The 16,214-nt window shown below is 42.4% G+C and overlaps 1 protein-coding gene across 1 annotated transcript in view; it reads right to left on the bottom strand.

Moving 5' to 3' along the window:
• The window catches only part of stk10 (serine/threonine kinase 10), a 56,022-nt gene that overhangs the window by 21,818 nt on the left and 17,990 nt on the right, over positions 1–16,214 (bottom strand). Inside the window, exons 3-7 of the mRNA XM_055941982.1 lie at positions 9,932–9,980; positions 8,052–8,201; positions 6,252–6,324; positions 3,988–4,182; positions 3,443–3,524 (exon numbers count right to left, since the gene is read on the bottom strand). Coding sequence (XP_055797957.1) covers positions 3,443–3,524; positions 3,988–4,182; positions 6,252–6,324; positions 8,052–8,201; positions 9,932–9,980 — 549 coding nt within the window. The remainder of the gene's footprint in view (positions 1–3,442; positions 3,525–3,987; positions 4,183–6,251; positions 6,325–8,051; positions 8,202–9,931; positions 9,981–16,214) is intronic.

Below are 16,214 nucleotides of genomic sequence, written 5' to 3'. Positions count from 1 at the left end.
ATTAGTGCTCACAGAAGTCCGACTGACAACTTTACCAGAAGATGTCGAGCCCTTTCCAAAAGCCTAATCTCTGATGAAGCAAGCTAAATGACACGTTGTTTGCATTCGCTAGCTAGCTACCCTCACATATCTGAAAATGCATGATAAATTGAGGTTTACTGATTGCCCTATAACTCTGATGGAGCTAAATGTGAAATAATTACAAATGTGCAGTTCTGACTAGGGTTGCCAAGGGTTGGAAACATTACGGGAAATTTCCGGATATTTTCTAAAAATATTCCATGGGAAGGTAAGCCTGGGAATATCGGGAATTTTGCTTAAATTCATCCCCCAAAAATTACTTATAACAGTGAACTTTTTAGGTGGGATACACAAGGCAATTATAGGTCTTGTGGCATATTTTGGTTAAACTATCCCCAATTCAATGGAATTGCAACCCTCTGCATATACTGTGCACTCTTCCATCACATGTACAGCTGAATCTCAAGATCTTGCACACTAATGAGATTCTATTGATCTCACACTACTAGACTGTCTGAGCCAAGGACTACATGCTTTCTGGTAAGTTTTGATTACAATACTGGCTGGGGTGAATATATTTTATATGACATACATGATTTTTTGTTAACTAGTAAATAGTAGCCTACAGTGTTTAAATAATTTCTAACTTGTTAACAATTTCTGCTAGTGTTAATTCCCCTGTTTCTATACATGTTTAATTTTAAAACATGTATCTTATCTCACAAAGGAGTTGTTTAAACTAACTGCTTAACTATTTATCTGTACATGGAATTGTATTATTAGTTATTTTTGTACCTCCTTTTTTCTAATCTTCACAGGAAAATGCCACGGGCACTATCTGATGTGTGGAGACATTTGACTGCAGCTAATGTAGACGGAAAAGCTGTGTACATTTGGAAATACTGTACCAAATCATGTGAAAAATGCAACAAAGATGCAGAATCATCTGGCCAAGTGCATAAAGTTCCCTCAGCACTCACAACCTCTGACAAAAGTCCCTCTACTTCTATTCGAGATGAAAATGATGAATCAGACACCTTATCAACAGCAACAGCTCATGTTCCTCCTGGAATCAGAAGTTTTTTGGACAATAGAGGAACGTAGTCAGAGAAATGCTGACAGGCAATGTGTATTGGAAGAGATTTCTGAATGTTTTTTGCCCAACATGCACTCCTCCAACCAGATATGCTTTATCTACTATTTTGCTGGATGCAGAGTTCAAGTGAAAGTCAAGCAAATCATAGAGAAAGCAGACTATTGAAATCATCTCTGATGGGTGGTTGAATGTTCGTGGGCAAGGAATAATTAACTACATCCTGTCTGATGTTCAGACTCTGCTTGCAGACGTAAGAGAAGAAATCCATACTGCCCTGCCCACTTTACTGTTGCTCCAAGCAGAGGAAACTGCAGTTCTGAAATACATCAAAAAGCGTGATGACTTCTGCCTGAAGCCCATACACGCCACAGCGTCCATGTTGGATCCCAAGTATGCTGGCAAGAGCATCCTGTCTGGTGCAGAGATCAACAAGGCGTATGGTGTCTATGGCCTGGAATAGAGCAAGGTTCTTGGCAGTCTGGCGAAGTACACTTCCAAGCAAGGGCTTTGGGATGGAGATGCAATATGGCAGTCGTGCCAACATATTTCATCAGCCACCTGGTGGAAGGGACTTTGTCCATCTGAGGCTCTTTCCCCTGTTGCCTACATCATCCTCCAAATCCCACCAACATCAGCCACCTCAGAGCGCAACTGGTCCTTGTTTGGGAACACACACCAAAGCACGCAACAGGCTGACCAATACAAGGGTTGAAAAATTGGTGGCCACCCGGGCAAATTTGAGGCTTTTTGAGCCTGACAACGAGCCATCCTAAAAAAGGTTGAAAAGTGACAGTGAAGATGAGGCCTCAGAGTCTGATGTTCAAGAGGTGGACATTTAGGAGGTCCAGGGAGAAGACATGGAAGCCTGAGAGGAAGACAACCAAAGCTTTAGTTTCTAGACTATCATTTTACAGGTGAATGTTGAAAACGTTTTTGGCAGCAGACAAGTCAAAGCAGACAAGTCAAACGCTATTGTGACGTTTTCTTGATAACAAACTATAGGCTGTCTCATCGTCATCGGTGATCAGGCCTGCCACCATCGTGTCAACAGCAAATTGAATGATGTTGGAGTCGTGCGCAGCCACGTAGTCGAGGGTGAACAGGGAGTACAGGAGGGGACTATGTACGGACCCGTGAGGGGCCCCCATGGTGAGGGTCAGCGTGGCAGATGGGTTGTTGCCTACACTCACCACCTAAGGGCGACCCGTAAGGAAGTCCAGGATCCAGTTGCAGAGGGAGGAGTTCAGTCCCAGGGTCCTTAGCCTAATGAGCTTGGAGGGCACTATGGTGCTGTGATAACATGCCATAACAGAGAGGGGGAGAGAGGAGAGCTACAGTCACATTGACTTGACTTATGTTTGTCCCCTGACATAATATATAGCACATGGACACCATCCAACTTTTCACTGGAATAATGGATGTAATTAAACTGCCCTCTAATTAGATTTCCAGTCTCTCTATTAATTAGTGATCCACAACACGAAGTAACCCCACGGCCTCCTCCCCCTGTCACAATGCATGTCAGGGTTCCCCAACTGGCGGTCCGCGGGTGACTTCATTTAGCCCCCCAAGTTTGTTGAGCAAAAATGTTTTAGATAGATATGTGATTGTATATAAACGTAAGGAAGGTTTGAAATGATTATGTTTTAGTCAAATATTATATCTGTTCTGGCGGTCAATTTCCAGTTGACAAATTATTTATAATGATGTTCTGGCCCCCCTGACCATCCACTTGTCCCGCAGCTGAATCTAGTTGATGATCCCTGATCTATGTCATGAGTCACAGATGGTGCAGATGAATGCTGTTCAATGGGCCTTATTGCCATCAATGCCATCTAACCGGGCTAGAAACATAAGTATGATAGCGATCAAAACCTTCCGTGAGGCACTGAACACGACCACTCCCATCTCCCTCTAAACTTCCAGCAGGCTTTGGGCCTCTGTAATTGGCAAAGGGTGGAGAGAATACAGAGAAATCCCAAAGCGCCATTCGTTGGAAACAGGAATGCAAGTTGCTAGCATTCCCCTCTGCTGTGGAACCCAAACAGGAAGCTGTGGCTCCTGCATTTTAAAATACGCCTTGTCTCTTTCCACGTTCTCTCTTGCCCTCTCTTTCGCACTCTCCATCTACCCAATGCCCTCTGTATGGTACTGCTCATTTGCCTATCGTATCATGTCACCATTCCTCGTGTCTGAAACAGCTGATATTTTGGGAGGTTAAGATGGTGGACCTGTGAAGAGTGAGAAAAAGACAGAGGGGGAACGTCCTCATATATCAGAGAGAGGTATACAACAGTATATATCTTGTGTCTGAGGCTAGCTTACCTCCAAGAGCTGTGCTGCGTCTGGCCGACTCTCTGGATTCTTATCCAACGACTTTTTCAGGAAATCCTTAAACTCCCGTGACCTTAAACACACAGAATGACGGGAACATTAATCAAAGAAGGGAGAAGGACTGATGGGGGGGTGGTGATATTTTCACTAGATAACTTAATGACACAGGCTGAGGCTAGAACGGAACAGATTCAGGAATGCGGTACACAGTTGGCTGCACAGCTCTGCAAGGTGGGTAATCATTACTTTAATCACGGCTATATTTCTTTCGACAAATAAAGCTTTCACTAGCAATGCTCTTCTCATCTGGAGAGAGCTCTCAGCACCTGGGGGAGTGGGGGAATAGACCCGAGCTCTCGCATCTGCTGAGCAATGGAACACACCGCCTCGTAAAAACTGATTAGAAAAGCCACAGCTTTACACAATCATATTGCTGTGTTCACCGGCTTAGTTTAAAGGGCAGATGTAGACCTGTAGACCTCTGGCCCCTCCTATCCGGCCCCTCCTCTCCTCTCTGGCCCCTCCTCTCCTCTCACCACTTGCTGGGTTGCTCCAGGGTAGGGGGCTCAGACTTGGCTATCTTCAGCAGGACCCTCATGGGGTTGAGTTCGTGGTGCGGGGGCTCGATCTGGGCCAGCTCGATCAGGGTGATGCCCAGGGACCAGATGTCAGCCTTGTAGTCATACGGAGCGTCCTTCATGGTCTCACACATCACCACCTCAGGAGCCATCCTAGAATACAACATAGTACAATAGAGGACTTCTAATATGGTGGACAAATTTACTCTGGTGTTTTTTTAGGACAAAAAAAAGAGTGAAGTTAATGTTTAGGATTCATATGATTCATCTGAAACGTCCCTCACGTTTATTGCTGTTGGCTTATTGCAAAAGTTGTAAATACTTGTACACAGTTGTAAATAGTTCACATTCCAAGCTCACGGCCAATATTTGCATGTCAACACACTTTCGATTGAGCTATGTTTACTGACCAAGTGGATAGCAGGCATAATAACGTACTTTATCTGAGCTCGAGAGATAGAGGGGTATGCAGTGTTTCCTTACGATCAAAAGTGACACGTTCCATAATCTTAAAGAAATGGTACACTGTTAACTGTTATAGGCCTATTTCTATTTTGCCCTGTTTATCAAGTGTTAGAAAAATAATCAACTGACTGGTTTTCTTTTCTTGTCTATAGTATTCTCACCGCAATCTGGTTTCTACTCAGGTTATGGATGTGTCACTGCAACCTTAAAGGTCCTCACTGATGTCACCATTCCCCTTGATTCTAAACAATGTTGTGCTGCCATTTTTATTGACTTGACCAAAGCTTTTAATACGGTAGACCATTCCATTTTTCTGGGCTGGCTAAGGAATATTGGTGTCTCTGAGGGGTCTTTGGCCTGGTTTGTTAACTACCTCTCTCAAAGAGTGCAGTGTATAAAAGTCAGAAAATCTGCTATCTCAGCCACTGCCTGTCACCAAGGGAGTACCTCAAGGCTCAATCCTAGGCCCCACGCTCTTCTCAATTTTCATCAACAACATAGCTCAGGCAGTAGGAAGCGCTCTCATCCATTTATATGCAGATGACACAGTCTTATACTCAGCTAGCCCCTCCCCAGATGTGTTAAATGCTCTACAACAAAGCTTTCTAAATGTCCAACAAGCTTTCTCTACCCTTAAACTTATTCTGAACACCTCCAAAACTAAGGTCATGAGGTTTGGTAAGAAGAATGCCCCTCTCCGCACAGGTGTGATTACTACCTCTGAGGGTTTAATAAAGCTTGTGGTTTGTTCACATACAACACCCGTTCACATTCTGTCACATTTTGTTAAAGGTCCCCAAAGCACACACATCCCTGGGTCGCTCGTCTTTTCCGCTTGCTGCAGCTAGCGACTGGAATGAGCTGCAACAAACACTCAAACGGGACAGTTTTATCTCAATCCCTTCAATCAGACTCAATCATGGACACTCTTACTGACAGTTGTGGCTGCTTTGCGTGATATATTGTTGTTGCTACCTTCTTGCCCTTTGTGTTGTTGTCTGTGCCCAATAATGTTTGTACCATGTTTTGTGCTGCTACCATGTTGTGTTGTCATATGTTGCTGTGTTATCATATGTTGCTGCCTTGCTATGTTGTCATCTTAGGTCTCTATGTAGTGTTGCGTTGTCCCTCTTGTCGTGATGTGTGTTTTGTCCTATATTTATATTTTATTTTTAATCCCAGCCCGTCACCACAGGAGGCATTTTGCCTTTTGGTAGGCCATCATTATAAATAAGAATTTGTTCTTAACTGACTTGCCTAGTTAAATAAAGGTTAAATAAATCAATTTAATGTTTTTAAAATAAGCTTCAAATTCACAGCAGAATACACATGATGAAATCCCATCTGTATCTCATTTATGACGCTATCGAACATTGTGCAACACCTGGGCAGGTTGAGAAGCTATACCAATCGACATTGGATAACCTGCTCTGGTCAATAGTTAACTTCAACCGAACCCTGCATATTGGCAAACCAGCCAGGCCCAGCTAAATCACAAGGTCCAGAATCAAACTAAAACATAAGAGCTTTTCCAAGGACCCTGTAAAGCTATGATCAAACCACACTGATTTTTGACATCCAGTCATGCAGTACAACCATAATCCCATTAAAGACATGTGTCCCAAATGGCACCATATTCCCTGCATAGTGCGTTATATTTTGACCAGAGCCCAATAAAAGGTGGCATTTTGGACGCAATCACTGGCAATGTCGACACCCATTGTCATTCCCCTTTGTTTTCATGTGTATGTACTCACCAGTATGGTGTTCCTATAAAAGAGTCCCTTCTTTGCAGAGTTTTGGTATTTTTCGCTGACACGCCAAAATCCGCTGCAAGCATTGAGACAGAAAGAAAACAGAACAGTTCAAATGTTTTTCAGAATTTCATTTCTTGGTAAAGAGAATGATTGACAGGCCAGTGTTATAACCTCATTTCTTCTTTCGGGGGAGGAATGTGTTTCTACACCGTAAAATTGCCATGATATCAGAGACAAGACGCAAAGCTGACTGATTAAATTTACAGCACAGGGTATAACATCCAAAACGACCTTTCCATTTCCCCAAACATGATCCAGCACTTCCAGAGATGTTATTTCTGCTTTAGCAACACGAGTCTTTCTCAGGATATTACCAGAGACTGCCTGGGATGAGACCAGGGCAATGTTTGCAAAGGTCTACAGTTCAGATTGTAGTCTTTTATACTACTACTACCGCCTTTATTTACAAAGAAAGGCAATTAAAAACTAAATTCTTATTAACAATGACGGCCTGGGCTACCTGGGGCGGCAGGTAGCATAGTGGTTAGAGCGTTGGGCCAGTAAAACGAAAGGTTGCTAGACGGAATCCCCGAGCTGATAAGGTAAAAATCTGTCGTTCTGCCCCCGAAGAAGGCAGTTAACCCACTGTTCCTAGACCATCATTGTAAATAAGAATGTTCTTAACTGACTTGCCTAGTTAAACAATGATTAAATACATTTTTTTTGTCATATTTGACCTTTTAACTGTTCCTTAAAATCATGAACTGAGACTTCAGACTTCCCTTTGGTAAGTATAGTGTCTGATGTCTGTTAGGACTTGAGGAATTCTTTAGGAGCCAATGCCTTTTCAGTGATGGTTGATTTGATTTGAGAATGGGACAACCCTATGAACTAGGATGAAAATACTCCACTTTCCTCAGACAGCAAGAGTATCTGTTGTCTGTTCCTGAGGAGCAGATCCAAATTCTACATCTATGGAGCAAAATGACAGGCCAACTGAACTGTACTGTACACGTCGGTCTTATTTGGGTAACTTTCCGTTAGAGACTCTCCCAGTCATTAAAACAAAGCTCCGGCGTCTGTCCTAGTGAAACACTGAAGAGGGCCTTGTAACATGACAAATCAGTCAGACTGTCTGAAGTTCAGACAGGGGTTGGAAGTCACTGACAGCGGGAGTTCCCAGGGGGTCCTTAAGTTCACGGGAGTTATCAGGCAGCCCTTTCGAGTACAGTACAGCTCTCTTCCCTGCTCCTCCCTTTCTCTCAGTCTGACATTTATAAAGCTATTATAGGCTCCACAAAGCAGCCGTATTGTTTGGCACGTGGTGATTCAACAAAAATCTGATAGACCTTTTGGGCCCAAATCCTCAGCACACAGAACTTCAGGGATACTGAAACTCAACAGAATACTAGCTATAAATCACATCGAGGAAGAATTTATCAGAATGACGCTTTCCCACACATCTCACATCTGATTCTTCCGAGATGCCTCAGGGAAGGACTTTTTCTAACTGGGTCGATTTATGTGAACATTCCCATCACGCTCTGCTGTCCAACAAGATAACAGCCACTTTTTCCAAAGACAACCGTGACCAATATACAATGTCCAATGAGAAGTCTTTGTTGCTTACTGGAGAATTAGTCCAAATAGTTTAAGACTGTGGATAACATAGAGGAAGATTAAGGGGGATGGTTAGACCCAATAAGCAGAACACTGGATCTAGCATTCTAGAGGTCTCCATGTTCTAGAAGAATACATTCTATGGGTAAAACACTGTGGAGGGAGAATATAGAGACTCACCTAACTTGATGTCTCCCTCCAGTGTAAGAAGGATGTTCCCGGCCTTCAAGTCTCTGTGGATGATCTTGATGCTGTGCAGGTAGACCAGGGCCTCCAGCATCTGTTTACAGATTACCTGGATCTGGGGCTCTATCAGGCCCCGGTCCAGCTCTGCAGACCAGAAAGAGGCAAGGACACCGGTTAGGGCAACGGACATCACTTTACACATCAACAACAAAAGTTTTACTTTAAATCCCCTCAAGAGAAAAATGGTACAACCCATTTTTACTGGTAACAAGTAAGAACTCCCCCGAAGGCAAGGTGGTTTATTGGGTCACCTGAGTATTTCCTATGCAGCAGATCGGGCTTCTGCCAGAACAAGATGTAAGTAGTCTTAAGAGGCCACTGCCCCCTGAGAGCCGAGAGAGTGTAAATTGACTTTGAGAAAACATTCACATGCTAAAGCAGGATCTCTCGATTCTTTCTGTGTTTGGTTAGCTGTATTTGGGGCCAGCGACTGCTGTAGGAGAAGCAGGAGGGCAATTCCACAGTACAGTAAGCAGAGTTCAGTAGAGTTCAGTAAAGTAGAGTATAGTTCAGTACAGTAAATTGTGTACTCAGATCTATTGAAGAGTACATAAGACTCTTTACTGTGCCATCTAAACTTGTGAACCCAACTGTTTTTTTGTGAATACTATGATTTCCCCATTGCAGCCAATTTAATTGCAGAAATTGCATTACTGATTTTTCTGAAATTCCATTACCGATTTGGTAACGATTAACTAATACCATTAACTAACTTCATTAATTGTCATTTGACAGTTCTAGTTGATGTATTTCTAATAACTCAAGACGTTTTCTGGTAGTTGATGTTTTCTAAGACCCCTTTTCCAACAGTTTGACAAGAAATCAAACCCTTTGTTTATTCCAGATTTTTAGGATGGAAAATGGTTGAAAATGTATATATGCCTTAATTTCTCAAAAATATAGACTCTTCGATTTAATTTGACACCCAATTCAACATGCTTATATGAACTTAACGTGTCGGTGCTCATCGGTTCTTTTACATGGAAACTACCAGGGGTCTCCTCTCCATCTGCGCTTAGTGTTTTGCAACAATAGCAGATCCATTACAGCGTGAAGTCACTTGGCCTCGTTCGCCAATTATTTCATAATAAAGCAATATTCTTAAGAGCAACAATGCCTTGGCAGTTGCAGCTATGGCCTGAGGTATAGAATCTGAAACATCAAATGGGAGAGGCGGGAAGCTTATGAAAGCAATGTTCTAAGGGAGAGAGCACAGAGCACATACCCATGTAGCATCACGCTGTCTACAGTACTGTGGGGTCCAGAATTATTGACACCCTTGATAAAGATGAGCAAAAAAATACTGCATAAAATACTCACCTATATTGTATGCATTTTTTGGGAGAAAAAGTATATTATTTTATACTAATACAATTTCTCAGATAAAGTAATAAAAATCTCTAAAATATATGGAAGAAAAATAATTGGATCCCCTGTTTTAAATACTTCAGCACCCTCCTCTCTTGCATTGCGAGGATAATGACACTGAGCCTTTTTCGAAAATGTGTTATGAGATTGGAGAACACAATGGGAGGGATCTTAGAAATTTCCTCCACACAGAATCTTTCTGGATCCTTGATATCTTTTGTCTGCGCTTATGGACTGCCCTCGTCAACTCAACGTTGGCCTGTCGAAAGAACAATGCATGTGCAGAAAATACCTAATCTCTACTACAAAATATGGTGGTAGATCTTTCATGTTATGGGGCTGTTTTGCTTCCAATTTAGCATACAACATAGCTCAGAATTGTAATTATTTTTTGCTCATCTTTATCAAGGGATCCAATAATTCCGGACCCCACTATGTCTCCGTACCTAACATAGTTGCGTCCACGGCTCCTCCGGGGCAGAACTCAATCATGATCTGTGGGGATGAAGAGGAAAACCGTTCATTATTGTGACTTACAGTCTGATCAGAAAATAAACTGAATACAAATGTATCAGGAAATACAAACTGAATATAAATAGAATACAATTGTATCAGGAAATTCAAACTTCCTAAGAGGGAATAGGGATTCCATGGAAAGTCACATTTTCGAGAGAACAATCAACATGACGCATTTCAAAGTCACAGGCAGATGTTAGTAGCTATTGTTTGACTTTTACTGTGATCACTTCAGACGCTTCCCAGAGACAAGGACGAGGGGTAAAGAAAGAGAGAAGATGGATTAAATGGAGGGGGGCTGAGAGGAGACGAGAGGGAAGGTCCAGAGAAGTGACAGGTAGTAGCCTAGCTGCCTTCAATCTTACTGAGATACACTGGTCTCTCTGCTTTATCGCCCTGAGAGAATGTCTGAAATCTAGAGAAGAGAGCGAGACAGGAGTCGTAGGCAGTAAGGCCTCTTGGAACTCCGATAACCTATACAATAAAAGACAGCACATGTCAGCAGCAGACGCCTGACGCTGCCCAGTCACCAGGAGATTAACCAACAGATCCCTTTCTAGTCGTACACTCCTGTCTCTGACATCTGTGTTGAAAGCCCTCTCAATCACTCTACAATGCCTTGTGTCGCTATAGGCGATACTCACCGTGGCCGTACAGAACAGCACTACAGTCAGTGTGTGTTTAGCGATGGATGCGATAACAGACTGTAACATAAACCAAATACCATCCCTGCCAAGATGAAACAGCAAGAGCTGAGGAAAGGCAGAAACAGAATAGAAAAAAAGCCCACTGACAACAATCCCGTGCATCTGCACTGTCAAAGGCTACTTATGAATGTGTCATGCAAGTCAACAGGGGGCCGAGCACAATAAAGCCAGAGTAGAAAGGTGTTTTGATCATATTCCACATGACTCGAGGGTTGGTGGGGTACAGTAACTTTAACATACCGGCGTCGTTTAAGGGATTCTGAGAGCACCTCAAATTTTCAAAGAGGTGTGTTCGCACGCACGTGCATGTTTCTTTATTCAAGGCACTCAGATGGTTTGTCACTGTTCATCAACAGCATACATATCTCAGTGTTACATAATCCCCTGACGATTGAGTAACACAGACTAGGTCTTGTGTTGCCATAGCAAAAAAGGCCTTCTCCAACCCATTAATTCACCTCTGTGCTATAACACCATTGTCAAAGCAACAAAACTAATGGAGGACTTACAGGTAGTCACTGTACATAAGTGGACACACACACACACACACACACGACTCCATCCCCAGCCGAGGGTGGTGCCCATGTTCCGGTCAGTCTTGGCTAGCCTCCACAGTAAAACAAGGGCGTCTTATGAGGCATAAGGTGATTTTAAAAAGTGGTGTTTTTACATTGGATCCACTGGAGTTTGAGGTCAATTTGTGGTTTTTCCTAAATCCCTATTTATCCTCTCATCAACAAATACTTTAGATGTGGATGACAAGCTAGGTAAATAGACTTAAGAGGAAGGCATACCTGGTACAAACTTAACATTGGCTGTGTCCAATGAATGCCATTCAAATGACTTCATGATAAACATCTACTGTAAAATGCTTTATCAGCTTGTGGTCTTATCTATAGACAACAGGAAGTTTTTAGTGGAATCTAATGATAATTGTATCTATCGCTGCTACTGTAGGTAAATTACAGCAGTTTTCTCCCTTTGAGGGAATGTTGGCATGGTTTCCAGATGACAAGAGCAATTTTGCACTGGGGAAAGATGTGATCCAACTGGTCAGACCGCATACAAACTACAGCCTGTATGTTCCTCTTGGAGAAAACTATCTTAATAATTGATGACTGTTAAAAGATGCCGTTTCACTGGCTAAGCACTCTGAATTTATGCCACTGACTGCTCAGTCGGGCAAGTTAAGTTGAGCTGATGCTGGTGCAGACTTGCAACCACTGTGTGCGATACACAAGTAAACTGGCTTAGGTAGCACTTTGGCGACATTGACGTGGTATTTAAGTTCATTCAACTGTGTACCGACACCGATTTGCAACATCATCTTCTAAGAAATCTCCCGGACATCTTTTCTCCATCATGAACAGAATCAGCATTCTGCATAGTGACACTTTGGGAATTGAGTAACGTTCCAGTGATAGACAGGTACAGTTCTAAAATTGGTTTAGGACCCATTTAACAGGTTCGAAAGTTTGTCACCCTTGGAGAACATAATTCAGAGAAAATACATATCACATTCTATAAGATTCGATCTTGGGTCCGGTACTGTTCAGTTTGTTTGTTTGTATATACACACACACATACACACTACCGTTCAAAAGTTTGGGGTCACTTAGAAATGTCCTTACAATTAAAAGAAAAGCAATTTTTTTTGTCCATTAAAACAACATCAAATTGATTAGAAATACAGTGTAGACATTGTTAATGTTGTAAATGACTATTGTAGCTGGAAACGGCATATATTTTTATGGAATATCTACATAGGCGTACAGAGGCCCATTATCAGCAACCATCACTCCTGTGTTCCAATGGCACGTTGTGTTAGCTAATCCAAGTTTATCATTTTAAAAGGCTAATTATGAATTCGAAAACCCTTTTTCAATTATGTTAGCACAGCTGAAAACAGTTGTCCTGATTAAAGAAGCAATAAAACTGGCCTTCTTTAGATTATTTGATTATCTGGAGCATCAGCATTTGTGGGTTCGATTACAGGCTCAAAATGTCAAAATACAAATGAACATTCTTCTGAAACTCGTCAGTCTATTCTTGTTCTGAGAAATGAAGGCTATTCCATGCAAGAAATTGCCAAGAAACTGAAGATCTCGTACAACGCTGTGTTCTACTCCCTTCACAGAACAGCGCAAACTGTCTCTAACCAGAATAGAAAGAGCAGTGGGAGGCCCCGGTGCACAACTGAGCAAGTACATTAGAGTGTGTAGTTTGAGAAACAGACGACTCACAAGTCCTCAACTGGCAGTTTCATTAAATAGTACCCAGTTGCAAAGAAAAAGCCATATCTTAGACTGGCTAATAAAAAGAAAAGATTAAGATGGGCAAAAAGAACACAGAAGAACTCAGACATTTCCTTGTGAAGAGGCGACTCCAAGTGACCCCAAACCTGAATGGTAGTAATATTATATATATATAGTTGAAGTCTGAAGTTTACATACACCTTAGCCAAGTACATTTAAACTCAGTTTCTCACAATTCCTGACATTTAATCCTAGTAAAAGTTCCCTGTCTTAGGTCAGTTAGGAGCACCACTTTATTTGAAGAATGTGAAATATCCAAATAATAGTAGAGAGAATGATTTATTTCAGCTTGAATTTCATTCATCACATTCCCAGTGGGTCAGAAGTTTACATACACTCAATTAGTATTTGGTAGCATTGCCTTTAAATTGTTTAACTTGGGTCAAACTTTTCGGGTAGCCTTCCACAAGCTTCCCACAATAAGTTGGGTGAATTTTAGCCCATTCCTCCTGACAGAGCTGGTGTAACTGAGTCAGGTTTGTAGGCCTACTTGCTCGCACACGCTTTTTCAGTTCTGCCCACAAATTTCCTATAGGATTGAGGTCAGGTCTTTGTGAGGGCCACTCCAATACCTTGACTTTGTTGTCCTTAAGCAATTTTGCAAGTATGCTTGGGGTCATTGTCCATTTGGAAGACACATTTGCAACCAAGCTTTAACTTCCTGACTGATGTCTTGAGATGTTGCTTCAATATATCCACAATAATTTTATTTTCTCATGATGCCATCTATTTTGGGAAGTGCACCAGTCCCTCCTGCAACAAAGCACACCCACAACATGATGCTGCCACCTGCGTGCTTCACGGTTGGGATGGTGTTCTTCGGCTTGCAAGCCTCTCCCTTTTTCCTGCAAACATAACGATGGTCATTATGGCCAAACAGTTCTATTTTTGTTTCATCAGACCAGAGGACATTTCTACAAAAAGTACGATATTTGTCCCCATGTGAAGTTGCAAACCATAGTCTGGCCTTTTTTACCATCTGGCTTTTTTATGGCGGTTTTGGAGCAGTGGCTTCTTCCTTACTGAGCAGCCTTTCAGGTTTTGTTGATATAGGACTCGTTTTACTATGGATATAGATCATTTTTTACCCGTTTCCTCCAGCATCTTTACAAGGTCCTTTGCTGTTGTTCTGGGATTGATTTGCACTTTTCGCACCAAAGTACGTTCATCTCTAGGAGACAGAACGCGTGATTCCATGGTGTTTATACTTGCATACTATTGTTTGTACAGATGAACGTGGTACCTTCAGACGTTTTGAAAATTGCTCCCAAGGATGAACCAGACTTGTGGAGGTCTACAATTTTTGACTGAGGTCTTGGCTGATTTCTTTTTGATATTCCCATGATGTCAAGCAAAGTGGCACTGAGTTTGAAGGTAGGCCTTGAAATGCATCCACAGGTACACCTCCAACTGACTCAAATTATTATTTAGTTATTTTATCTTGTGTTTGTTGTGTAGTAAATATTTCAGTTTTTATTTAATAGTTTTTTTATTTTTTCCTGTTAAGCACATTGCATTGCATGTCTGAAATGTGCTGTATAAATAAGGCTTGATTTGACGGTACATTACAGTATGTCCTCAGGATGGATTCAGAATGAAGAACAGTAATAGACAGACAACACGTTGCTCTAGGTGATGTACTGTAGCTCCACTGAGATGGTGGGTAGAAGGGAGTGAGATGGTGAACAAAAGAGGATGAGGGCATATTTAGTGTAAACGGAGTGGCGCTGTGCTGGGGGGATAAAAACAAGGATCCTACACGGACATCATTCACCTCCTGTTTAATAGTTCCTCTCCCCGTCTCCATCTCTACCTCTGCTTGGTATCAACTGAACACAGCAGCATTTCTTTAGACAGAGCCCTCTCTTCGTCAAGAGGCAGCCTCAAGGAGATAGACTTATTCACAAGGGATACATTATACATACTAATTACACTCTGTCTCACAGTGTGCAGTAGGGTTTTGTGTTGGCCCTAGGAGTGGCAGTAGACTACACTGACTGCACACTAAGAGACACACCATCCATCTGTTAACACCTACTAATAGAGTTCTAGAATTTATTATTGGTTGATCTCCAGATGGAAACATTCATGGCTGCAGTCCCTCTCAACTAATATTGAAAAACGTAACTGGTCCTGTAAGACAGGGTCTGTTTGATAGATCAGAAGTTGGCTAGTTAGTCAAGATGGAGTGATTCCTGAAGTGAGCTTATAAAATGTGTGTCTGCTGTCTACGCCTCTCTGTGTGTGTGTGTGTGTGTGTGTGTGTGTGTGTGTGTGTGTGTGTGTGTGTGTGTGTGTGTGTCTACTGTCCATGATCATGTCTGTGTATGTGTGTACGTCTGTGTGTGTTAATGTCAGCAGTCAATTAGCTACCCTACGGTAAAGGCCCCCTGTTTCTCACGCTGTGGCTGGAAAACAGATTGTTCCTAAATGAGAACAAACAGCCTTCTCTCTCTCCCCAGAGCAGAGTAGGTGGGCAGCGGAATGTGCTCTCCGGCTGAAAGGGGGGTTTCTGAGGCCCGCAGCCCAACTGCCGGTTCCGTCTGCAGCGTCTCTTCAGCAGAGACACCGCACCCAGCCTAGGCAGACTGGCATCCTCCAGGGATCACACATTTTTAGTCATCCCCTTGGCACTGGCCCTTGGCCAGGGAGAGGCAATACTCTCGCTTTGTGGTGCCAGTGTTAGTGTGGAGGTGTTATGGTCAGACGACTCATCCCCACCCAGAAACATATTGGGTTGTTCTGACACTGGAGAGAGAGAGAGGCCAAACTATAACCTGATTCTTTCTGATGATATCCAAGTATGACATAGTTCTATTGTGTCATCTAAACTGCCGATCTTAATAGAGCCATTAGCATAAATAAATAGTGGGAAGTGGTGTATAAGTGAGCACTGCATCTGGCTACTTACTCTGGAGGGAGGAAATAACCTGGGCCTCTTGAATAAGATCACATTGATGTCGGACTATATTGCCCATGTACACTCAATGATAGGCTGCACCATTTTAAATGTAGAATAGTTGAGAACGAGAGCAGAGAGAAAACTGAAACCCCACCAAGGACACACACAGACGGGAAATGTGTGGTTGGAAAGCTGTACGTGTATTTGCACACTGCCCTTTATCAAAACACAATGAGCTGACACAGTCTCGATGCAGAGGCCTTGTAGAAAGGAGAATGTACCTTTCGCA

The sequence above is a fragment of the Salvelinus fontinalis genome, chromosome 13, assembly GCF_029448725.1.
Source record: "Salvelinus fontinalis isolate EN_2023a chromosome 13, ASM2944872v1, whole genome shotgun sequence".
Lineage (NCBI taxonomy): Eukaryota > Metazoa > Chordata > Actinopteri > Salmoniformes > Salmonidae > Salvelinus > Salvelinus fontinalis.
This window is presented reverse-complemented; position numbering and strand designations above follow the sequence as displayed.